We start from the raw sequence: 25,496 nt of genomic DNA on the forward strand, positions 1-25,496 counted from the left end.
ATAATGAGGGAAACCTGATTAGAATTTTCTGTAGACAAGAGGACAGCAAGGTTGACGAACTAGCCTATCATCACTGATCAAAGTCTGTATATATGTTTTAATTCTTTTGGGTATAGTTCAATACAGGAGAAGTAATAAGACATGCAAAGAAGGTTGAAGAGTTGCAGGCCTCACATGATACCACTTACGCTGTCAAAAGGTTTAACGTTCTCTTCTGAATACCAAAGCACTGAGAATGGAGGAGAGCCCTTTGGCTCTGGAAAGACTGCTTTGCTCCTTGGCTCCGAAACTCTGGCAGCCCTCTACTGCAATTCACATAGCACATGTGGTAGCTTCTGAGGTGTCCCTAAGCATTCCTTTGGCTGCAGGAAGGATTACTTATTGATACACTGGGCTGCCAGAAGCCTGGCCTTTCGAACGACTTGTTCCGGGAAACGTGGCAAACCAGTGTTGGTGACCTCGCTGGCCACGTGGTACAATGAAGCTGTGGAAACGGCTTTGTCTCTTTAATGGTAAGTTGAAACGGGCTTTAGTGTTCAAACAGGACACAATCAGGAAGGTAGAATGTCACTCGGTAACACTGAGGGAACGGCTTATCCTTCATGACAACACTGTCTTTCGAAGGGGGGGGGGGAATAAATTAAGTCCTCCACCTGCATCTCTTCCGATGGCGTGCCTCAGCGTCTGAGCCACAAGAGCTGTCTGAATCGCTTCCTGAGGAGGTAGAAGAGGAGGAGGAGGAGGAAGAGGAGGAGGAGGAGGACTGGAGCGAGCCACAGTTCATGCTCAACACCCAGCCCAATCTGTTGTGCAAAATCTGCTTGAGTCCTGGAGGGAGGGGAAGCACCTCCAGCGTGTCCACGTAGTCAGGAAGCAGCTGGCGGAGACGGTAGCAGCAGAGGTATTGCAGAGAGGTGGGGGTAGCACAGGAGCGGATGATTTTCATGCTACTTTTGGCTGCAGTCGAGCACACCATCGGGAACACTCTCTTGTTCTGGAGCTTGGTGGCAGCCACACCTGAGTCACAAAGTCAGCAAAGAAGTCCAAGGTTAACAGGCAGACATGGGGTGGGGTGGGGAGATAACACAGAGACTGTCTGGGGGTAAAGGTTGCACTTCCTTTATTCCTTTTAGCATTTCTACAATGACATCTTCCACTTTAGGCCACAAATACATGACAGCTGCATGGTTGTCTTTTTCTATGGACCCAATAGTGAAAATTGACCAGGCAGTTTTTATAGTCTTCCTTGGAAGCTATATGAATGCCATGAACAAATCCAATAACCAAGCAGACAACTTATAAATTGTCATTTTATGCATGTCTAAAAACTTATTTGCTATTTAAGAGGCCTTTATCTCCATCAGAGTCACCTTCCCACAACCAATCTGTTAAATTGGTTTGTTAAAATGATGATTCTCTCCTAGTTTACTCTACATTATGCTATACAGGTTAGTTTTCAACAGGTAAATGGTCCTTTCCAGGTAGCGGTACCTCAAGATGGCCTTCTCTCCTATTAAAATAAAGTCTGATTTTGGAATGGAAAACAATCTGTTGCCTTTTAGAGATCCTCCCATAAATTTTATCCATATATTTCCATATTTCGCTAGTTACAAAACACATCTGGCCTCTTCCACCTTACCTATACATTTCCTGTTTTTGAAAAAGGTTAAAGTTCCATGCCATGTGTCCAGATGCACCCCAATGATGGAGCCCTGACCAAACCTTGTTGAAAAATTGCTCCGTTCCCCCTTGTGCTGGAGGAGTCCTATGGAGAAAGGGACATTTGCAATTATAACATGATATGTTTCTAATTTCTGCAAAGGTAAAAAGGACCCTATAGCGTTCATCGAACTTTTTGTTTAAGAAAGTTTGTAATGCAAGAGGCAAAACAAGATTCTCCTCAGATAGTTATCTGCTTACCTAAACTCCTCTAGCAAAGTCCATTGTCTTCTAAAACAATCCATTTCCTTTCAAAGTTTTTATTAATGTTTCACCAAAATAGTCATCTCTCCCCCCTTCCAATGTTTAGCCATTGATCTATTTCCTAGATCCACAAAAAACAAACCTGGCATGATTTCTACCTGACGGCATTTTAGATATTTAAAAATGTTTCCTAAAAATAAGCTGAATATTTAATGAAGTGTCCAGTTCAAATAATTTGGAATGTTTTTCTCCTTTAGTCCCAAGGCCTAAAATGCTTCCTCAAATATTTCTGAAATTATGATGTTTGAATTCCAAAATCAATTTTGAGATTGTGTATATGATTTGCCATCGCCATTCTCTAATAAAGAGGAATAAACTTTCTCTGTGGATGCCAGAAAATGCTCTCTAACGTTAACTGAACCATATTTGCAAATCAGACATTACAAAGGACAGCTACATCCACACAAAACTTTAGGAAAAATAGTTCTTGTATTCAGGCATAAGCTGCAAACATTCACCTGTAAATTACAAATCCAGATATAAATAAATGAAACCTTTGCTGTTATTACCTGTGTAGGAAAGACCCCAGCTGTCTTCATCTTTTCCCAACAGGCTACAGAATGTGTGACGGAATTTATCCAGGTTCACATCTGATGTTCCAATCCCCACCATCTAGAGGGAGTCGGATGGAAGAAACACGAAAGTGATCAAATATTACTCCTTATGTAACAACCGCAGTGGCTCCAGTGGTTAAGATGCTGAGCTTATCAATCAGAAGGGCGGCAGTTCAGCGGTTCGAATTCCTAGCGCCGCATATTGCTCCCGTTACTTGTCCCAACTTCTACCAACCTAGCAGTTTGAAAGCACGTAAAAAATGCATGTAGAAAAATAGGGACCACCTTTGGTGGAAAGGTAATGGCATTCTGTGCGCCTTCGGCATCGAGTCATACCAGTCACAAGACATCTTCAGACAGTGCTGGCTCTTCGGCTTTGAAACGGAGATGAGCACCGTCCCCTAGAGCCAGAAATGACTAGCACGCATATGTGGGGGAACCTTTACCTTTACCTAACAACCATTCGTTTAGTGCAGGGGTCACCAACCTTAAACACTCAAAGAGTCACAAAGGTCCTAACTGGAAGATCCCCATTCAATTCTGGAGCCGACTGAAAGTCTGGTTCCCGCAACATTGATTCTCCTCCTAGCATGGCGTCCTTTTTCCTCTGCCGACCGGAAGTCCAGTTCCCCCACTTTAGAGTCTCCTTCTAGTGCGGCGTCCTTTTTCCTCTACTTGTCCTAACCAAAAGCCCTATCAGTTATGGAGCAGACTGGTGACAGGGAGATGCCGGAGAGGGATGAAAGAGCCACATGCGGCTCCAGAGCACTGATTTAGTGACTGCTCAAAGACAAGACAGCACTGAATTAGAACCATGGCATAGCCTTATGGCCACAGGATTGTAGGTGTTTGGCACTTGGCACACCTTTACAACAGTCACAGGAGCCTAAGGTCCTGTGATCTCTATCTGTATCTTTCAATAGCTGATTTCCAAGCAGCAAAATCAATGGCAAAGCCAGCAGGAAGTCACGAGTCAAAGTTGCGTGGCATAATTAATAACCCATGATGATTCACCTAATGACTGCAACTGGAACTGACAGGCTGTCATTGTAAGTTGGGCACGCTCGTGTATTCTTTGTGATTTTTGGCAAACCATGCTATACGAGCCCAATCTCTGGAGGTTTAAAAATCACAATCTATGGGTTAGTGCCTTGTACGAAGCAGATTTATTTAGCTATCTAATCCAGTACTATTCTGTTCTAAGACTTATCATCTGTTTCTTTCGCTAGAAATGCCAGAATTTAAACCTCAAAATCTTCCATGTACCGAAAAGGCTCCATGGACTATTTTCTCCTCTAACAACGCTGCCACATCCAGACAACAAAGACACTATATGGAAAAACTTGTGAGGACTCTAGGTGAGATTGTTCAAAAGTTCTCAACCTCATATCACTCTCCTATATTGGTAGCATTTGGCGCTTATTCCAGCAAGATAGTGGCTGTGTTGATACTTGATCATCCTCTGTGATATTTGACAGCATTTTTTAAAAAGAAAAATTGGATACAAACTGTTGGGATCTGGTGGAGCAAAATAGGTCTCAAAAAACAAAAATTTAAGACAACAAACAGTGCTATTGCAACTACCCATGATGTATTCAATGTAATGCTGCCAACTCCCAGTGACAGAAACCACTGAAATGTAATTATGGATGAATCTTATTGGATTTTTAAAAAACTGGTTCCAGCACCTATTGTCAGGTTTTATCCAACATACCATGTCAGTGCCATAGACGGGTGATGTCATCTTGATTTCCCAGAAGTGCTGACCCTCTGCTAGTTCCTTGTTCCCCCGGATGGCAGCAGTACCACAACTGTAATCCATGTGGAAATTTACCTTACGATTGTCACAAGTCAAGAGAGTATTTGCCGATTTGTTCAATTCATCCCATACCCAGTCAAAATCTTTGGAGAAAGACATGGAGAAGAAAAGTAGTGTGAATGGGGAACACCTCCAACCATTTCACCTCAAGTTATGCTTGTCAATTTGCTCCTAGTTGAAGAATTTTTTTAAAAAAGTCTAGTTCAAATGTCTTGTCAAGGATGGTTTAAAAATGTGTGGATTTCAACCCCCAGAATTCTCCCATACGTCTGAAAGTGGCCAAGTTTGAAAGGCACTGATTTAGTTGCTAAAATTATAAATACATCCCTAGATATACCGCAGCACATATTATAGCAAAAACTGGGCAAGATTTCTATTCCCCCCAAAATGTTCTCCCTGTGCATTTGCATCACTTTCCAAATATATATGTATACACCTATAGCTCAGTGGAAACTGAAAGGATCAACAAGACAACAAAAGAAAGAATACAGAAGCTTTCTCACAATCATCTTCCTCTCCACACTGGCAATCCTTCATCCGATGAGCCATGTGGAAGTTAGAGCAATACGGAGTTTCGTTCTGGTTCTCACAGTTGCAGTAAGACTCTCCTGTCACAGGTATGGCTGTGGGGATGGAAGGCAACTGAGAAGGAAATTCTGATTCTGAATCAGAGTCGCTGTGCTGCTAGAGAAAGAAGAAAGAATGGGTACATTTTCCTCTTATTCTAAGAAAACATTTAGCAACAACAGGGGTCCCTGGGGAAAGTTTTAAGGTTCACATGCTCTGGATGTCACATAATTCTATGTTTATGCCCATGTCTTTAATTTCTAGACGATCTTTCTGAGGCTGACTAGGATCAAATTTAATTCTGCCAAATTTAAGGTAACTGGCTTTAATGAACTCCAGGATTAATCAAGGAGTTAATTATAGCATAAATATTTGATTCTATGAAGATTGGATTAAGGAAGTGTTAAACATACGTTTGATAATCAAGCATATAAAACAATCATAACACTCGATACATTTATACTATTTTTTTAAAAAATAGAGTTTAATCATTGTTCTTTTTTAAAGAAAAAAGTAGAAGATATACCACATTATTTTATCCAGGACTAGAACATACAACTGTTAAGAGCACCTGGCAAATATTTTATTCAAGCTGTCTTTGTACTAGTTACGTTCAGGCATAATTCTATCAGCAAGAGTAACTTGTTTCCTTCCATGGTTTGTACAAATTTATAGCTTCTTCCATTAAAAAAACCTTTCACTATTTATTCAAAAGGAAGAAGCCACGAAACCAAATTAGGATGGCATTGTTAACAAGCCATAAAAGAACTTTCATGTTCTAGTTAGCTTCTTCCATTGTTTTTTTTTTTAAGTAAAAAGTACTGAACCCAGCAATTCAGTTTCTCGGGTAAGAGGTAGATACTTCTTTACTTTACCTGGCATAACACATTAAGCCTTTCTAGGTTCGATTCAATTCCAACCTAGTTATCAACTAAGGCTATAGAGAGATCCAAAAAAGGGTGTTGCATATTTTCCTAGGCTTGTACAGCTGCAGCACTGAATCCAAAAACCAATGTGTTGAAATTAATATATTCCTGGCAAGCACTACATGTGCACTAGCATGCATTCTGAGCACTGTAAATGGTCTCTGGGTTCAGTGCATTGTATGAATGTACAATCTGTCAGAATTTACAACAAGAATCTGATGAAAGTATTGAGTGTCCCAATGGAATTATATCTTAGGTAGTCTTGCAGAAAACAAACAAATTTCACCTGCCCATCAGTGTCAGATGACCAGCCATGGGTTCCAGAAGCTGTTGTAAAAGTCCGGGAATCTGATTCTCGGCGCACTCCACTCAGAACATAGCGCCAAGCTCTACTATTGCGCATACGTCGCGCCATGGCCTCTTTGGAGAGGTAATCTGGAAGGCAAAGCAATATCTTACTCACAATGCCCTCTTCAAAGGAATCGTCTCAATGTGCAACATTTTTTCCCTTCAGAAAACATTACATATTAAGGTATATTTTGTGCCGAGAAAGAGAGAAGATAGTAAACTATATACATAGGAAAAACAATTGAATCTCCACTTATCAGCTAGTGCCAATTTTATCACACTAGACTTAAAGGAGGAAAATGCACTCCACCACTAAAAAAGCATAGGAAGTATGACAGTCAATAATCTTTGGCCAAGATGAATGAGATCAAAACCGACCGGAACAGAAATAATAGAGTCTAGAATACTGACTGTTTCCAAACTGGCTTGAAATAATCCACAATTTTTTAAGCCCTCAGACTATTTCTTTTCCCTTCCATCAAAATTCTTATTTAGTAGAAGAGAAGCCATCAAATATACAAAGGCAGGAAATGAGACCGCTGTTCTTAAATAAGTTGGACTTAAATATTTGTTAAGGACATTGGATCAATCACTGATTCAGTAAGCAGGGAAATGACCATGTGTACCTCCTGATATGTATTAATGTCCAGCTTATTACAATATCCCCCCATCTATTTCAGAGCTCAATCAATCCAATTCAAAGTTTCAAAGCATCTCTTTTCTCTTCTCAGTCCATAGTAGCAGTGACATGGGTCACCCTAACCATTTTTGGATGTATAGAAACGCTCCCATAACTTACTAATTTTTACGTTTTCTAGGACTCCTCACTTCCACCCAATTCACAATGATTAGAGACCTAAATGTTACTTGAGCTAATGAGTACTTAATACTTAATATTCCTAGATCTGCCTAACACAAGCATCATGTAATGAATAGCAAACCTTATGATTAAAGTGACTCAAATGAGTGATCCAACAAATTCTGCTTGACAGCTCAACAACTTAGCTGCCTTAGGAGATTACTGCAAACATTCCAGTGTATCTGAAGGCAGTAGTTTTAAATAGTAGGGTGGGAGAAGGAGGTGCCCAAACAGAAAATGAACACAAACAGCAATCTAAGTATACTAAAGCAAATTCAAAGGCATCAATTGTTTAATATTTGAATCAGTTAATCCCAAAACTGCTTTTCAATGTTAGAAAACACATAATCAAAATGAAAAAGCTTGAATATGAATGGGGAAAGAAAAGATATAAGAATAAAATTTTTGATAATTCTAAAATCAGTATTTCAGTTTATCCAGATTTATAATCTAACTAGCACGCCTTTAGAATGTCAAAAGATAGACATCAACCTTAGTCAAGAAAGCAAGAAGTCTCCTCCTACACAAGGTTTACCATCACAGAACAAACACGAAAACTATTAAGGATATGACAATTTTCCTCTTATTTCAAAACAAAAGTATGCCTTAGTTTAGTATCTTTTTTAAAATATTTCACCCTTCCTTTAGGAGCTTAAGGAGTGCATACCACTCCTTCCTCCCATTTTTTCCCCATAACAATACTAGGTGATAAGCTGGGCGAGGGAATCTTTCGGTGCTTCTGTGTTTTGGAGCTGAACAGATGTACAGCATATTTTCTTTGATAACTGCATTTTTATTTCTGTAACCGCCATCAACAATGACTTCCATATGCCAAAAAATACAAAAGAATGGATATCGGCCAGGTTTGAATATATTTGCTGCAGAAAACATAGTCACCACCAACTGCAAACAAAACTTCTGTTTACAAAATACAGGGTTTATTTATTTGTTTTAGTCCTCATTTGAAAGGCAGTATTTTCTCAACTTGTTTCAAACCTAGCAGTAGAGAACTTGTAAATTGAAAGTAGAATATGAAGTAGCTTTAACAGTGAAAATGTGAAAACAAGAATCAAGCACATATCTAAGCACATATCCAACCCTGGGAGTCCTCAAAATGATATTGGACAGCCACTAGTCTGAAATGGTATAGGTTTCCTCCTTGAGCAGGGGGGCGGACTAGAAGACCTCCAAGGTCTCTTTCAGATTACTTTCTTTGGAAATAGAATAACAAACTACCAGAGTTATCAGCTCAAACTATTTCATACCATCTCCATCCCACGTTTTTTCCCCAAAAAATCTTGGAAAGCAATATTGAGAGACAGAATCCTAACAGCCTTTTTCCTCCCTCATCCCTGGCCAAGTCCACACTAAACTATCCATGAAAAATCATTTCCAAGGGTAGGTCAGGCTTCCCAGCCCAACTTTTTTTTTATTAAAATCCACATGCTCTGTTGAAGCAGGCTACTAAAAAGGCCATCACATACTTGGAAGAGTATTAAATTAAAACCTTAACTAACTTTTAAGGTTAGCATTTCAGCCCACTTCTCCGGGGGGGGGGGGGAGCTGCCTCTTTTTGTGTTATACAACTATATATACAATAGATACACAATATATACAATCTGAGAAGCCAGGGGATGGAAGAGCAGCGTCCAATTTACTTTACTTTATTATTAGCCTTTGGGCCATACCAAAGTGCGGACTTCCTGACACAAATTGTTACTAGAATCTGAGAAAAACAATTTAAAATGGAATTGAGATAAAATACAATTTAAAATGAATTTGGAATAAAATATGCTTTAAAGTTGGTATTAAATGCAGTTTAAAATGATAGCTTTGATCAGCCTATATAGGCCACCTCAAAGCACAAGGTGCCAGCCAACACAATATCTTATATCAAGAATTTAAACTAAGGGTAGGGTAAAATACAATAGTTGTAGGGTAAGATACAATATGACTTAATACATAAATTAATAAAATTGAGGTAATTGTCCCATAGAATGAGGAATAGTAGTAACCCAATGAGAAAGAAGGTGGGGAGGGGGGAGAAGCATAAGAAAGAAAAAAAGAAAGAAAGAAAGAAAGGGAGGAAGAAAGGAAAGAAAGAAAAGAAAGTAAGGAGATAGAAAAGAAAGAAAAGAGGAAAAAGAAAGGAAGAAAAGGAAGGAAGGAAGGAAGGAAGGGGCCAATTCAGGTCACCAAGGATTAGGCGAGTTCAGGAAGGACGTCCTCCCTCCCGCCCGACGGAACTAGGTTTAAATTAAAGTATGGGGAGAGGCGAGGGCACTCAGGAGGCCAGACAGCCGCGGGGCCTCCCGAGAAGACCGCCCTTCCTTTCCCCTTAACGGGGTCCGAAGATTTCCCACCTCAGGGAAGCCTGAAGGAGCCTCATTTACCCAGCACCCCGTGCGAAAATTTCCCAGCAAGCTTTGCGAAAGACGCTTTAAAAGAGCTTTGACTGTTAACTGAATATCGGGTAGGCCGCAGGCTCCGTTTACCTCAGAGGCGAGCGACCCCCCCGTCGGCCTCCCCCGTCTCTCCGAGCACAGCGCGGTGTGTTCCCAAACTGGGGCCGACTTCCCCGGAGGGGGGGAAACCCTCCGCCCAGGATCCCGTCTTTCCGTTCACCCTCAAATCCGCGCTACGCGGCCTTCTCCCCTCCCTCCGCATCCACCTCCTACCTGCGTCATCGCGCAGCATCCGCCCCTCCCCTTCTCGCGCGGGGAAGGGGCGGAGCCGCCCTCGCGCTCTCCTCCCATTGGGCACGTCCCTCGCGAGAGGCTTCCACGTCCCGCTTCCTTTGAGGGGTGGGGGTGGGACGGGCGTTCGTTGCTTCAGTCTCGCTCCTCCTCCCTCCGCGGCCGCGAGAGGAAGGCGCGCGCGAGACGCCCCGCATCTCGGGCTCTCATTGGCTTCCCCAGCGGCGCGTGGGCGGCGCCTTCAGTGACGTCACACATACCCTCATCCCGCCCCTTCTCTCTTGCTCTCTTTCGCCTTGCCGGAGTTGCCTCGCAAAAAAGAAGAGGAAAGCGGGCTTCTTCGGGGAATTAAATAAAAGCTGATTGGCTGAGAAAGGGAGACTCGGTCCCGCCCCTAGCGTCTCCTTTCTTCCAATCGCCTTTTGAGGCCGTCACTCGTCCGCGAATGGAGTCGAAAGGCGGGCGCACCCGTTCGCGGTAGCCTTCCTTTATTGGTGTAAAAAAAAGGGGGCGGTCATTCAGGAGGGAGGCCTGATTAGACAACGGCTGTGTCACTCCACCCGTTGAGGGAAGGCGAACGGAAGCAACATGGAGAAGGGGGAGGAGGGTGAGTGCGTGAGGGAAGGTGCCTAGTTGTTGTTGGGGGGGGGAGGTTCCAATGAGGGAAGTTCAACAGGTGAAGTTCTTGCCTCATGAGGGGAAAAGATTCCCCACCACCACGATGAATGTCGGCCTGTGGCGTTCACGCTTCCCCTCTCCCTCCTCTGTCGTCCTCCAACCCGCCGCCCTGGAGAGGGAAACCTTCCGGGGATCCCCTCAGACGAAGGCTCGGACCCTCGGAGTCGGGCGGTGGGATGAACCAGGGGTTGCCCCCTCAGTAGGGGAAAAGCGGTTTCCCCATTCACACGACAAGCTGAAGCCAAACACGCGTGTCAGGCCTCAGTTGGGTTGAGCGTGGGCTGCGAACCCGGGTTCTGGTCGCCAAGTGGGTGGGTTGACCCAGACCGGTGTCGCTGACTGTTATAATGTGGTTGTGGTTGTTGTTATTTGCGAAGTCGTGTCCGACTGAATTTTGATCATGTGACCGTGGGGAAACTGCATCCCTCGTGGGAAAAACCCGTCATGCATCATTTTTTTTCAGTGCTGCTGTAACTGTTGACCGGTCACTAAATGATCTGTCGTAAATGGAGGACTACCTGTATTGCATACGTGCAGTGTGTTTTTCAATCTTGGCAACTCTTAAGACGAGTAGGTGTTAAAGCCAGTATATTTTTAAAGTGGCCAACGTTAAAAACTTTTAAAGCAAAGATTTTTAAAACACAAAGTTGCCAAGGTTAAAAATATTAGTACATTTAAAAGTATTGGTTGTATTTTTTGTTTTTGATGTAGCACATTACTTCAACACAACTCTTGTGTTTCCTTGAGGGAAGGTTACATGTTAGATGCATGATTCAGCCCTTTGGCCTTTATTCCAGATTTAGACCTTTTTTTTTCTTTTTTGGGTTGCTGTGGTACACTTACACAATCACTGTAATCAACCTGTCTGCCCTTCCTTCCTGATCACAATATCAAATTGCCTTTGTATGTGTCTCTGTATGAAACTACAACCAACCACATGGCAATCCAGTCGCACAGAGATGACTGGGAGAAAATGAAATTGAAGTGGGAAGCTCAATTATATCTTTTAAATGGCTGGAACCTCTTCTGACTCATTTGTAATACCTATGGCACCTGCTTAAACCACACACACACACGAGATTCCTGGGATATAAATCTGGACAAACCAATATTTACTCTATCGATGGTGTTAATAATATGTCTTGGTTATATCCACAGTAGATAAATAAAAGCTTTTTTTAAAATAAGAATAACAGATCAAAATATTTTGCAGTTGCATGAAATGAAAACCATTGGAAAACAGTACATTCTTGCTTAGGAGAAGCATCTACAGGAATGACTGATGTTTCTATTTCCTAAAGTTTTGCCTTGATGCAGGGATGCTTAACTTCTGAGAGACTGCTAACTCTAATACTCCCTGAGTTTTCTACAGGAGAGTACAGGAAATTATTCATTGGCAAGGTGATGTAACCAATAGGAGAATTAAAGGTGAGAATGAAGCCCCTAGGAGGCAAACCTCTACCATTCTTAACTTTGAAACAAAAGAAATAGTCATAACTCATTTTTTAGCAGAGTTATTTTCAATAGACAATAAGTGATCAAACGATAACACTCGGTGAGCCAGGTTTTTCTGATCAGGTAACTGATGTATCGGAACCGCTGAGCAGTGCTGCTATAAGTCTAATGGCCAAGTGAAAAATTAAATCTGATCTCACCGAATTCCAGATACTGTCATCACTTAAATCCATTATACCAATAGTGACATAACAAATGTGAGTATATTTAATTAAATTGAAACCTATGTGATTAATTGGAGTGGAAGCCGGGGAAAATCGGGAGAGAGACCAGATGGCATAAGCATTTCAAGCACAGATGCCATGCATTTATTTCTGAGTTTCAGTTATAGCCTTAAGCTAGACAGCTGTTCCTGCAATAATTCGTTATCTATTTGAGATTTTCTTTATAGGACTACATGAGAAATAGAATTCATTAAGGCATAATGTAAATGAAATTAAAATGCATGTTTTTATTTTAATTGTTCATTAGACTCCACAGTTCAACCCCGAGTTACAAATATTCTCTATTGGTATTCATTATCACATTTCATGCCTAATATTTTGCTTAAGTGTATATGTTGCTTACATTGTTTATTTATCCATCAGTCTGGATGTGGTCCATATGGATCTCCAGATTGTGCTAGTGGAATTTGGCAACAATTTCAGCAACGGGATAATGGAACATTTTTCTAGCTGGTGATTTTGAGATATGATGCTGGTGGATCCCAAGCTCTTAATACCACCAAGAAATATATAATTTAAAAAGTCTGGGAAAAAATTATCCACTTCTCTTTGGTGATTCTGCCACCCCACCACTCCATAGAGGTCGCCCAGTCTCTGAAAAGCATATGTTGACTAAGTTTTTAAATGAACGTTGGGATCAAAATATGATACGTCATATATTAATACAGTAGTCCTTGACATATGAGCACAATAGGGACTGAAACATTTGTGGTCATTAAGTGAGGCATCATGTCACTGCATATCCTTTTGTTAGGTGACCATGATTTGCAACCTCCTGTCACCTTCCCCATTAACTTTGCTTATCAAAAGCCAGTTGAGAAGGTCATAATCACATGAGAATGACCAGGGATCCATCATAAGTCACTTTTTTCAGCACCATTGTAACTCACTAAACCAATGATCGTAAATCAAGAACATCTTGTACTATCACTAGCTGACTAGCTAGTTGAATATTGTTTTCTTGTTTCCCTATTGATAACAAAGTCCTAATCAAGGCATTCTCTTTGGATGACAATACATCCATTTTAAAAAAAAAAGAATGGCAGGAATGTGAAAGCTGAACTTTTGTCCCAATGAATTTAGTAGTAGAAAAAAGAGAGGCAAATTACCCCAACATTACCTTCTGTGGATTTTCTGATGAGTTCCGCCAATGTCATGGAAGATTCCATTTCCGGGCCAACGTCCTGCTGTCCACTCAATATCTTTGTCCCCCATCAGAGTTTCAGGAGTCCCCTTTGCTAGGTTTCATTTTCTTAATACATTTTTGGGGTGTTCAAAATTCTCTGTCCAGGAGATGGTTTCTTCCTCTTATAATGCAGCTGAGTAACTTATTATGATGATCTTCAGCCCTAGCCGTGTTAAATTGCAGGAAATTCCTGGGTGACTCAACATCTACATACTTATTCACCTTTTCCTTCTCTGATCACACACTAGAGGTGTTTACATCTTGCACAGTCTTTATTATAAGGCCCAATGACTGAGAAGCCATGGAATTCTAATCAACATGTTGTCTTGGATCTTGGCTTCCCCCAGATATAGGAAGTGTTGCAAATATTATTACCGGTTGCAGCTGGTAAAAAAGAGAATTGTGAATATGGATAGCAGAGGAGTTGGGCATGCTGGTTCTAAATTGTAAATTTATGAACCTTCGATTTTAAACATGCCAGTTAAGGGAGACATCATTAAATTACTTTCATTCTTCCAATACGGGCTGACTTTTCCTCTGAAATGTTACTCAGAAATTCATTCCAATGCAATCAGTAATACAGGTTGTCCTCAACTTGCAACAGTTCATTTTGCGACCATTCGAAGTTACGTTGGCACTGAAAAAAAGTGACTTATGACCATTTTTTTACCCAACCATTGCAACATCCCCATGGTCACATGATCAAAAATCACATTTTTGGCAACTGCATTACTAACTTAACAACTGTAGTGATTGACTTAACGCTTGTGGCAGGAAAAGTCACAAAATGGGACAGATTCACTTAAGAACTGTCTTGCTTAGCAACATAAATTTTGGGCATATTTGCTGTCATAATTGAGGACTGCTTGTATATATTCCAAATCACTAAGGGTGGTCTGGATCAAAATCAAATTATCTGAACTTGGTTCCTACTGACATCAGTGAAGTAAGTTGCTTAATGGCCACTGATTTCAGTGTGAACAAAATCTAAATAATTGAATTTGGATCCAGTCAGCTTGGGTTTATTTATTTATTTTTTAATTTTATTTTTTATTACAAAGACAACATCACATGACAATAGAAAAAAAAACAATGGGAAAAGGAGAAGAAAAAAAAGGGGGGGAAACCCCATCATCACATACAATATGTCATTTGATCACAGGTGCATCCCTACTAAGTTTATACATCCCATATCTCTCTGTTGTATATTTAATAAACACCACAATAAGCTAGGGTTTAAAAAAAGGGGGGGGAAGGAGGGGGAGGGAGCTTGGGTTTATTTTTGCTTCACCAGATCGGGCCCTGAGGCAGCATTCAACAGCTTTGTAGAAATGGTTTCAGCTTTGATTAGTCTTGTATAATTTCATACATTCTGCAAACCCAATTTTTCTGGTGAGTTTATGATCCAGCCCATTATACAGCCTCTGAAAACGGGGTTAATTCAATAACCTGGTTAAGCTTGTTGGCTATCCACTTGTGCTTAGAATTGTGAGGTTTATCTTTTTTGCTTTTTTCCCAGCTAAGCTGTTTACTTCTTTTTTCTAATGTTGCTTATAACACTTTTAATATATAGAAGCAGGAAATGTAGAGCGGGCATCATTTTAAGAGAACAGTTCTCTTAAGAGAACTCTGATCTTGTTCTCTGAACTTGTTCCAAGGAATTTACTTCTTTTCATTTGACCTTGGGTGGTTTAGTCAAAACATACAAGCTTTGGTGAAAATGTAGCCCATACAGAGAGTGTCTGGGTGATAAATCAGAGAATTAAATGTTTTTGTTAGATATGCAGCCTTCCTAATCTAAAATTTTGCGTTGTTTGATTGTTTTCCCAGTTTGATACAATCCAGATGTCTCAGAATTTCCTAGCCAGCAAAGTCATGCGGATGGGAAATTCTGGGAATTGCACACCCAAATCTGGAGGTTGCCATGTAGGGTAAAGTTGTACATCAACCTAGTTACTGGCTGACCTTTCCGTTGTTGGCCAACAATAAGGCTTGCAAGTTTACATTCAGAACTATTCATTAGGGGATGCAGCAGAGTATATGCACACACATACATCACACCAATAGGTATCTCCCTGGAGAAGTTCTATCTTTTCTTAGACCTACAAAGAACGTCGAGAAAAAAAGATGCATTTGATTGCTTACGGCACACCTTCACATCTTAGACCAGTTTTCCAGTTCGGTGGCCCGCTGATGTGTGACAGCTTCTGTTTTCATGCAGGAATGATGGGAATTGTAGTCCATGGTGCAAGTTTTGATTCATTTCAGTAAGGCTGTTAATGTTGTATTCGTTCAGGTTAAATGGTAACTTTTCTTTGGCTTTGACTTAGTGCAGTGTATGATCTAGCCAATTGCAGCTTAGTCAAACCACAATTAACCATGTAGGTTAGTGTGGGATGTGACTCCATTCTTGACTTCCTGTCACTTCGGCAACCACCTCTTTACAGAAGAGCTTGTTGCTTTGGCAGTTTCTGGCTTCTTTGGGAAATGTAAAAGCGGCCATATCTACTGTATTTGGGGCTGGTAAATCATTGCCCTGCTGGATGTTTGGGAATAGGGGAAGAGTGGCTTCATGAATTGCAGAGGCTTGTGTTTTAGAGTCTGCAGCATGGCTCTTCAGCTTCATCTCTTTTGAAATAATAATCTTAGGGACCCAAACACTGCCGTTACAAAGAGCATTTTACTGCCCTTTCCACAGTGGAAGTTTTATTAGCTTTAGTAGCTAAAACAGCCCAGAGTCTTGTGCTCTTGTAATGATAAGTACATTTGCTTTTGTAAGTTCTTCTGGGTGCACCAGATTCTTGGTTGATTTTGCTTAAGCACAATCCTGCTTCTTCTTTTTTTCTTTTTAAATTTGGCCTGTTTAAGGACAAGACCTTAAGTTTATTTTGCCCCAGACACCTTGAATCGGGGCACAGTTTGACCAACGGGAACAATGATAGGGATTTGCAAAATGCCATTCAAGTCCGTTGTCAGAATTGGAAGGAAGGCTTGGATTGCCTTTGATTCTGGCAAAACCCAGATCGCTCCTCATCTCTCTCTCTTTCTCTCTCTCTCTCTTTCTGTCCGATGTCAATTGTCTCTGCTTATTTTCTCTTGTTCCTGGCAGATCGAGGCAACTTGGCTGGCGTCCAGCACATAATCCTGGTGCTGTCAGGGAAAGGGGGTGTTGGAAAGAGCACCATCTCCACTGAACTGGCTTTGGCTTTCAAGCATGCTGGGAAAAAGGTATGTGCCATTTCAAGACAGTACAGTGCCAAAGTTAAAGCATTTCCTCCCCCCCACAACCCTAACCCTAACCCATCACCACCACACAGAAACCTTGGGGCTTCCAGATTTAGCCATTCAACCTGAGATGTTCAGCCATTAAGGTTTCCTACTTAGAATTATTTCCTTATTAAAACCATGATCATAATTCCACTGACATGCAGTGTTTTGCTCTGAATTTCTAGTGATTAGAAGGAAGCTTTTTGGGAAGTCAGAAAAAGAGAAATGAGGGCTGCGGGTTGCCCACCCAGCTCTATGATGTAGGCTAGGGCTCTCCAAACTTTGAAACTTTTAAGACTTTTGGACTTCAACTCCCAGAATTCTGCAGCAGGGCTGGCTGAGGAATTCTGGGAGTTGAAGTAAGTTTGGAGACACACACGCACCTGATGTAGGCTGTATTGCAAATAAGGGATTTCTAGCTGAAAACTGGAGATCTACTGACCTCTTTGATGGTGCTGTGCTTATTAGACTAAGACTGTGATTTGATACCATTTGTTTCCCTGTGTTCTGCTATGACTACCCCAGCTGGTTGGATTGGGAAACGGAAGGTTTTCAACATCCAACATAGGAAGCTTTCTTTCCTGTTGGACTGAAGGCGGCTTAAGGAAGCGGATGGCATGAGTCATTTAGCTCTTGCAGAATCATCTCCCTCTAAGGCACGGTGGATACCGTGAGGCATTAAAGCTGCACTTGGGTCCTGGTTTTTTTCTTCCCCTATAGAGATCGTGCTGATTCAATCGGCCAAAATAAGTGGCATGGTTTCCTGCTGTCCTGAAGTGGAAAACATACAAAGCCCTAAAATAAACCTGGCATCATGTAGAAAAATGAACTGAGCTCTCCAGATCCCCCAATAAAAGGAAAAACTCTGCCCCGCCTACTGCAGACCTTAGATACTAAGGAAATGAGACAAAAATAATATTCAGAAGTTATTATATTTATGTAGCTACTTACCAAGCACATCCAAATTATATTAAAATAAACCAAAATATCTTTACAATCCCCAAGGCATGTCACAAATTTTGAACACCCCTAATGTTTGGAATGCGGTGGCTAAGATTCTGAGCTGGTTGGCAGTTCAGTGGTTCGAATCCCTAGCGCTGCATAATGGAGTAAGCTCCTGTTATTTGTCCCAGTTTCTGCCAACCTAGTAGTTCGAAAGCAGGTAAAAATGCAAGTAGAAAAATAGGGACCGTCTTTGGTGGGAAGGTTCGTTCCGTGTGCCTTTGGCGTTGAGTCATGCCATCTACATGACCACGGAGACTTCTTCAGATGGTGCTGGCTCTTCGGCTTTGAAACGGAGATGAGCAGCACTCCCTACAGTTGGGAATGACTAGCACATATGTGCAAGGGGAACCTTTATCTTTAATGTTTGAAAATTAAAAGCTGAAAAATTTGACACGTCCTACAAAGTATAGCCTCTGAGAGATAGATTATCCATGCCCAATGCGAGTCAAAGCAGGGAGCCGCAGGATGTAGGGTTTTTTGCTATTGGCTGCATTAGTTGGGATTGATGGCAGCTGGTCTAATATTGGGAGGACTCTAGGTTTGCCAGCTATTGTATAGTGGAGGAAAAAATGTAAACATTGTGTCAGGAGATTTGTGAAATGCAAGAGATATCCGTGATAAGATTATTTGCTCCACCTTTTGAGCTTTACATAGGCAGGATGTACCTTTTGACTCATCTGTTTCATAGCTCCCACTCAAGCCGTCTCAGAAGAAGAGCATGGTTATTTCTTGGTTTGGCCTTCTGCCTTGCTTCCTCCAGCACACATTTTCCAACCAAAGACAACTCTAGATTTAGTTGGGTTGATTGATTTGGCTTCTGGAGTTTTAAAAGGCTATTCCTTATTTTCTACTCGTTGAGATCATGTAGTGTTCGCAGGGAACTACAGTTACATAATCTCAACTCTGTGGGATTGCCAGATTTAAATTAAATGACGTGGCCAAAGTCTTGCCAGAGTTCAAGTGAGAATGCCAACATTTCGAGACATTCAGTAGTCACCTATTTTTAAACATGTGCTCTCCTTGCAGACCAACAATAGTGTCTGAACTGTGGGTTGGAAGCAATTGCACTTAGATTTATATACCGCATCACAGTGCTTCACAGCCCTCTCCAAGCTGTTTTGCAGAGTCAGTATATTGCTCCCCAACAATCTGGGTCCTCATTTTACCCACCTCGGAAAGATGGAAGGCTGAGTCAACCTTGAGCCTGATGAGAATCGAACTGTCAAATTGCAGGCAACTGGCAATCAGCAGAAGTAGCCTGCAGTACTGCGTTCTAACCACTGGGCCACCATTATTGCCTTGTGAGATCTTTCTTTCAGAACACGACTGCTTGTTTTTCTAGGTCGGGATCCTCGATGTGGATCTGTGTGGCCCCAGCATCCCTCGCATGCTCAATGTGCAGGACCGAGATGTTCACCAGTGTGACAGTGGATGGGTGCCAGTCTTCGTGGACCAGGACAAAAGCATTGCCCTCATGTCCATTGGCTTCCTTCTGGAGAAGCCAGACGATGCCGTGGTGTGGAGAGGACCAAAGAAAAACGGTACCACATGCTTCAGCTGCCACCCTCCAAAGCGAGTACGGGTAGTCCTTGACCTATGACCACAACTGAGCCCAAATTTTCTGTTGCTAAACGAGTCACTTGTTAAGTGAGTTTTGCACCATTTTGCGATCTTTCTTGACATAAATTGTTCAGCAAAAGCCTGCAGCTGTTAACTTAGTAACACGGTTGTTAAGTGAATCTGGATTCTCCATTGACCTTGCTTGTTAGAAAGTCACAAAAGGGGATCACATGACCCCGGGCACTGCAACTGTCATAAATACCGTATTTTTCAGAGTATAAGACTCACCTTTTCCCCCTCAAAAAAGAGACTGAAAATCTGGGTGTGTCTTATACACTGAATACAGCATTTTTGGCCTCCCAAAACTCCACCCCCTTCACCAAAATGGCCATGCATAGTCTTTAGGAGACTTTCAGAGTATTCCTGGGTGCTGGGGAAGGCAGAAATGAGCGAAAAATGGGCCGGTTTTTGCTTAATTTTGCTCCCACCCCCAAGAGCACTCTACAAGCCTCCTAAGGGCTATGCATGCTCTTTTGGGGGGGGGGAACGGGCCCATTTTTGCAAAAAACAGACCATTTTTGGGAGGTCTGCAGAGTGCAGATTTTTTTTTTTAATTTGCCTCTTCAAAATCATGGTGCATCTTATACTCCAAAAAATACGGTATGAATCCGTTGCCAAGCATCTGAATTTTGATCACATAACCATGGGGATGCTGCAATGGTCCTAAGTGTAAAATATAGTCATAAGTCAGGTTTTTTTTCCAGTGATGATGTAACTTTGGTCGTTAAATGAACTGTCACAAATCGAGGACTACCCGTGTCACTTGAGTGAAGAAATATGGAGACGTGTCTCTCATACTCTCGTATGTGATCCTCGTTTGCCTCTTGTGTCTTTACAGCTTTAATAAAGCAATTCGTCGCAGACGTTACCTGGGGAGAACTTGACTTCTTGATTGTGGACACGCCCCCTGGGACCTCCGATGAGCACATCTCCACAGTAGAATCCCTCCGGCCTTTTAAACCTCTTGGGGCAGTTTTGGTGACCACACCTCAGGTAACAGGCCCTCACCGCCACTGGCTTTGGATCTTCTGCTAGGCCTCTTATGTCGCTTCACCAGTATCCTGCACCCAGAGAAAATGGGACATTTTACCTGGATACCCAAAAGTGGAGATTTCCCCAGATTTTGACATTCTGCATTTTGTTTCTCAAGACTAAGAACTGAAGAGGATACCCCTCCAGGTTTTTTCCAGTGCATCTGCTGCAGCAGCATACAGAGCGATGTGGTGGCCTAGAGGTGGCGCTCTCGCCTCACCATCAAGTTCTGTGGGGCTGTGAGTTCAATCCTAGGTAGAGGGAGGTGTTTCTCTCTCTGGGCCCACTGAGAATATATCTGCTGAAAAAAAACTCCGCATCCGGCCATTAAAACACTCTGATAGCTCCATTCAGTTGCCCAGACTCCATCCCGCAAAGGATTATGGGGTTAAAGGATGATGATCTGCTGGAGCAGTATAGAGATTTCAAGGCAGGGGATGATAGTCTCTGAAATCAGCACATGCACTGCCTGCTAACTAACCCATCATGCTAAACTCTGAATGATACAATGAACCCCAGTTGGTCGGGTTCAGTTGGCCTGATTCAAACCCAAGCAAATTATGGACTTGCATGAAATGTGGGAAGCCAGCAGTTATCTGGGTGATTTTGATGAACACGATAGTGAATGCCACATCCCCCCACCCCTCTCTGTGATACATGGTGCATTTGGAGTGGTTGAATCTAAAGTTTCTGCCATTCCATTGTGGTCCAAAGCTCACCTTCTGGATGTCAGAGTATGAATATTCATGAACTGGAATAAGGCTTAGTAACAAGTTCAGCCAATGGGAGCTGAAACACTTTGGAGCCTGGGCATGGCTTAGCTCTGTAGTTCTGAGTCTGTGCAAAAGCTAAGAACTAGTCAACTAGTCTCCATCTCTGAACTGAAATTTATCTTCTCTCTACCATGTTGGAAGAGCCACTCTTGGTATTGTGTGTGTGTGTGTGTGTGTACATACATACATACATATATATCATGTGTTGTGTTATATATAAAGAGAAGTTAAATGAATCCTGCTGTATCTGTTTTACCTGTGTGTGCTTTCTGGGTTTGATTTCCGCAACAAATTCTTGACACTGGATAACTTCCAAGATGATCCTTTAGAAGATACGTTCCATTGTTGCTGCATAGGATGGCTGGCGAGTGATCATTTCTAACGAAAGCAGTTCATGCTTCGGAGTTTTTTTCCCCCTTAATTGATTTTCTTTCCTTCCTGTAGGCTGTGGCAGTGGGCGACGTAAGGCGAGAACTGACATTCTGCAAGAAAACCGGTCTTCGGGTCCTCGGGATTGTAGAGAACATGAGCGGCTTTGTTTGTCCCCATTGCTCGGTGAGAGTTGGGTGCCAAGCCTGGATTGGCCCGTGGATCTAACTACAGAAATTAGTGAAATAGGCTGAAAAACAGCTTCTATCCCAGGGCAGAAACCATATTGTATTCTGTGGTATAATGCAATTTTGGGTTTTCAATTTCAATTAGGTAGAAAACAAAGGAAGTATGTGTCAGCGTTCCAAATACCATGTAGAATCAAATCAGAATCGAAGGCAAAACTATGCTTAAAGTTCCAATTTAATAAAGCAGGCATGTTGGCACATAGCTGTGGGGTCCCAACTCTGGCAGTTACATCAGAATCCCACCCAGTTAAAAGTTCATGATCTTGTCCCCACACCCACAATCCATCACATGGTCCAATCTCCTCCTTCCACGCTGGCGTCCATGCCCAGCTTCTTCCGGTCAGGTGTACTGGTGTGGAGACAAAGGATGACCTTGGCTTCTAGCAAAGAATGAAAAACAATACATTCCAAAATCCTACTCCTTCTAATCCTCCCTCCCATTGACTATACTTAAAGAAACAGCATAATGAAATAAGAGAAAGAGTGGCAGGCCAAAATTCTAAAAGGAATATAAATGCAGGCCTGACAGTATGTTTGTGTTTTTATTTTTATAGTTATAATGTACACTAAAGATGGCATTTAATTTTGTTGTCCAATGCGTAATGACAATAAAGTAAACTAAACTAGTGACAGCTACATGTCTATGGAGATTCTCCATCGTCCAGGTCATGGTTGTCCCAAAGGGGCTTTTTCGAGAGGCAACTGGACTTTCTGGTTTTTTTCTTTGAAGATGTTTCACTTCTCATCCAAGGAGCTGCTTCAGCTTCAGAGTTGAAGAAGCTCCTTGGATGAGAAGCGAAACATCTTCAAAAGAAAAAAACAAGAAAGTCCAGTTGCCTCTCGAAAAAGCACCTTGAGGAGAACCATGACATGTATGACCGAGAATCTCTCCAGACGTTTAGCTATACAATTCGGGATGAATATGCTTGGAATAGTGTGGGAGTAGGAATGGATTTCCAAGGGCGGGAGGGGGGAATTGCAGACTACAGGAACCAGAAGCATCACTCAGGTGACCCTGAGGCCACAGATAAACCTCCAAATGCTTCAAAGACCCTCTTAAAGGATGCAAATGACCAGCTGCCTGAAAGGAGTGTAAACCCTTCCATTCCCCACCATCCAGTCAGAGCTGAAAAAGCTTGAATGAGAAGCGAAAGGTCTTCAAAGAAAAAAACATAGTCCAGTTGCCTCTTGGGGAAAAAAATACCTTTGGGACACTAAAGAATTTCTAAGCCCGAGGGCAGACGGGAAGATAGAATTGCTCACAATGGGGCTTGGGTATAGTTAATCGCTGTCCCGTCCCTTAACCAGACTGAATTATATTTAGGGGGAAGCATCTTTTAATCCGGGGCAGCTTTTTGACTTCGAGATGTGAAGGCCTGAAAAATTTAATCAGGACAAAAATGTGAAAATATGACCTTCTACCCAACAAGTCTCTGCAGTTTTCTTTTCAAGGTTTTGAAAGTGATTTACCCTTGCCTTTTTCTTTCTAAGATTGAGAGTGTGTGGCTGGTGAAAGATCACCCAGCTGGCTCTGTGCTTAAGGAGGATTAGAATTCATCTCTCCTGGTTTATAGCCTGATGCCTTAACCACTACACCAGGGGTCAGCAACCTCAAACACTCAAAGAGCCATAAAGGTCCTAACCGGAAGCCCCCCATTCAGTTTTGAAACTGTCCGGAAGTCCGCTTCCCCACCACAGAGACTCCTAGCGCAGCATCCTTTTTCCTCTACCTGCCCTAACAGAAAGCCTTATCAACTGTGGAGCCAACTGACGACAGGGAGCCGCAGCAGAGGGATGAAAGAGCCACATGCGGCTCCAGAGCCGCAGGTTGCTAACCCCTCCCTTACACCAAGCTTCCTCTCCAAAAACAGCAGGAGGTGAAAAATTAAATCCTCGCTTTTAAAGACTTGCAGTTGTATTTTGATGGGCAGAACTCTGTAAACAATGGGCATCCTTGGCTTGAACTTAAACTGGACTACAGCAGAGTAACTTCTCAGTTGCAGTTGCTGGGAAAACTCAGAAGGTATCTGGTGGGTCTTCTTGTGACCTACAGGATGGATCCAACCGTCCTTTGCAGCTGCCCTCTTCTTGCATATAGGAAATGAAAGGCCATAACTGTATGAACGTGTGCAAAACTATGTTCTGCTTCCCAGCAGCCGTGACTTCTATTTCCGTCCATCTTCCTTCTTGCAAATAGAGCAACCTGCTTTTATAACAAACGTTTTCTATCCTTCCAGGAATGCACAAATATTTTTTCCAAAGGAGGTGGAGAAGAACTGGCCAAACATGCAGGTGTCCCATTCCTGGGTGAGTATTTGCTCACTGAATATTAACTAGTAACTAGCAAACATAACTGCAAACTCCACACTATCCAAGGTTGCCTCTGTGGAAAACAGTCATAGTCTCTTCAACACCATTATTGTTTAACCGACTGCCAATCGGTTTTACCTTGCAATTTCTCCTAGAATTGCTGCTGGGGGAATACAGATTTCAAGGGGCTATTTGTGTATTTTTATGTAACTTGCTAGGTTCACACAGCACACTAATAATGATGATGATGTGGTGTGTTTGGTTTTACCTTAGCAAGTTGCATGGACATAACCATTGTGGTTTATTGCTTAGCATAATTTGCAAACCCTGCTAGTCGTGCCTTCTTCTAGACACTTAAACCTGCTTAAACCCAGCCTTACCTTAGCAAATAATATCTAAACCAGGTCAACGAGAAAGCAAGAGATGTAGACCAACAGCCCTGGCATCAGAAATGAAAAAAGGGCACATTTAACTTTCTTTTGGAGGACGGAAGGAAGAAAAGCGTTGTTTACTTTGGTATTTTCCTTTGGACAGGCTGTGTCCCTCTGGATCCACAACTCACCCAAAGTTTGGAAGAAGGCGGAGATTTTCTCCAGGAGTTTCCCAAGAGTTTAGCCTTTTCAGCATTGACGGATATTGCTAAGCATCTTTTGACTGAGGCCTCCACCTGTAGTTCCTGAGGCAGCAACCAAGAGTGGAGTTCCTAATGGCCAACGTCTCCTCACTGCTCAAGCAGAAGGGAATGAATCTGACCAGGAGGTGGGAGAAGCAACCTTTGGAGAGCAACCTTCTGTAGCACCGGACTTCAGTGGAGCAAATCATGATCATTGGAGGGGCTGTTGGTGCAAACTTGCCCTGGCAAACGAGGGACCCACCGTGTGCTTTGGAGTGATCTATCCTGCAGTTCATTTTGTCAGCCCTTCAATTATTTCAGTTTCACCCATGAAGAACTCTGGTCCAATGTGGTACTGTTTTACCCATGAGAAAATAGCATTGTTTGGATACATATTTCTGGAACAGACAGACCGACGGACTGACCGTCAAAACTGGGTGCTTACATTCGGGATCTCACCCTCTGTCCCCATCCATTGAAGCCTTTAAAATTGGTGCATGTCAGTGATTGATCAGTGAAACTCAAAAGCTGGCATTCTCTTTTGCTGTGCAGAATTGATCATGACTCAGGATTTAAAAAAAAATAACTGAATTATCTATTAAATTGTTTTCAACTGCAATCAAGGCTTGTTCATGTGTATTCTCTTTTATTTTTCATATACAAGTAACCTGTATTGCTGCTGTCTAAGGTTTTATATATATATGTACACACACACCTATATATACAGTGCCAAATTCAGATTGTACGATAAGAGTACTTCCCTTAAGGCAATAATTTGGAAAACCACATATAGCCGGATTTCCCTCTATAGGAATTATGCAGAAATGCAGTTTGTGGATTCTTTAAAGAGGTAATTTAACCTTTCGCCTCTCACTTCCACATTCTGCATATTTATGTTGTGCTG

The 25,496-nt window shown here is 42.1% G+C and overlaps 2 protein-coding genes across 5 annotated transcripts; one reads left to right on the forward strand and one right to left on the reverse strand.

Moving 5' to 3' along the window:
* Window positions 1–77: 77 nt before the first annotated feature.
* On the reverse strand, window positions 78–9,852 carry SPSB3 (splA/ryanodine receptor domain and SOCS box containing 3). Of its 3 annotated transcripts, none has more exons than XM_032231064.1 (7): window positions 9,735–9,852; window positions 6,136–6,284; window positions 4,860–5,037; window positions 4,252–4,439; window positions 2,493–2,595; window positions 1,640–1,765; window positions 78–1,017 (listed from the first exon to the last, which is right to left on the reverse strand). In XM_032231064.1, exons 1-7 carry the CDS (start codon window positions 9,751–9,753, stop codon window positions 641–643), a joined length of 1,140 nt encoding a protein of 379 aa, XP_032086955.1. In that variant the 5' UTR covers window positions 9,754–9,852; the 3' UTR covers window positions 78–640. The 3 variants fall into 3 exon arrangements, with proteins under 3 accessions (XP_032086955.1, XP_032086954.1, XP_032086956.1); XM_032231063.1 differs by having other exon boundaries at window positions 4,860–5,040; XM_032231065.1 differs by lacking the exon at window positions 9,735–9,852 and adding an exon at window positions 9,552–9,727 and having other exon boundaries at window positions 4,860–5,040.
* On the forward strand, window positions 9,852–25,215 carry NUBP2 (nucleotide binding protein 2). Of its 2 annotated transcripts, none has more exons than XM_032231067.1 (7): window positions 9,852–10,078; window positions 16,465–16,583; window positions 18,970–19,168; window positions 20,086–20,240; window positions 21,497–21,607; window positions 23,907–23,976; window positions 24,514–25,215. In XM_032231067.1, the coding sequence occupies exons 3-7, from the start codon at window positions 19,015–19,017 to the stop codon at window positions 24,657–24,659; spliced, it is 636 nt and encodes a 211-aa protein (XP_032086958.1). In that variant the 5' UTR covers window positions 9,852–10,078; window positions 16,465–16,583; window positions 18,970–19,014; the 3' UTR covers window positions 24,660–25,215. The 2 variants fall into 2 exon arrangements, with proteins under 2 accessions (XP_032086958.1, XP_032086957.1); XM_032231066.1 differs by lacking the exon at window positions 9,852–10,078 and adding an exon at window positions 10,257–10,359.
* Window positions 25,216–25,496: the final 281 nt, after the last annotated feature.

Source organism: Thamnophis elegans, chromosome 14, assembly GCF_009769535.1.
Source record: "Thamnophis elegans isolate rThaEle1 chromosome 14, rThaEle1.pri, whole genome shotgun sequence".
NCBI classification, from domain to species: Eukaryota; Metazoa; Chordata; class Lepidosauria; order Squamata; family Colubridae; genus Thamnophis; species Thamnophis elegans.

What these genes read in the sequence shown, in the direction of transcription:
- SPSB3 (XM_032231063.1), bottom strand. An exon ending in GTGTGGAGAGGAAGATGATT is followed by an intron (nt 4,440 to 4,859) that starts GTGAGAAAGCTT and finishes CTTTCTCCAAAG; the next exon opens with ATTTTGACTGGGTATGGGAT. An exon ending in CTGGGGTCTTTCCTACACAG is followed by an intron (nt 1,766 to 2,492) that starts GTAATAACAGCA and finishes CTTTCTCCATAG; the next exon opens with GACTCCTCCAGCACAAGGGG.
- NUBP2 (XM_032231066.1), top strand. An exon ending in TCAAGCATGCTGGGAAAAAG is followed by an intron (nt 16,584 to 18,969) that starts GTATGTGCCATT and finishes TTGTTTTTCTAG; the next exon opens with GTCGGGATCCTCGATGTGGA. An exon ending in TGCAGGTGTCCCATTCCTGG is followed by an intron (nt 23,977 to 24,513) that starts GTGAGTATTTGC and finishes TCCTTTGGACAG; the next exon opens with GCTGTGTCCCTCTGGATCCA.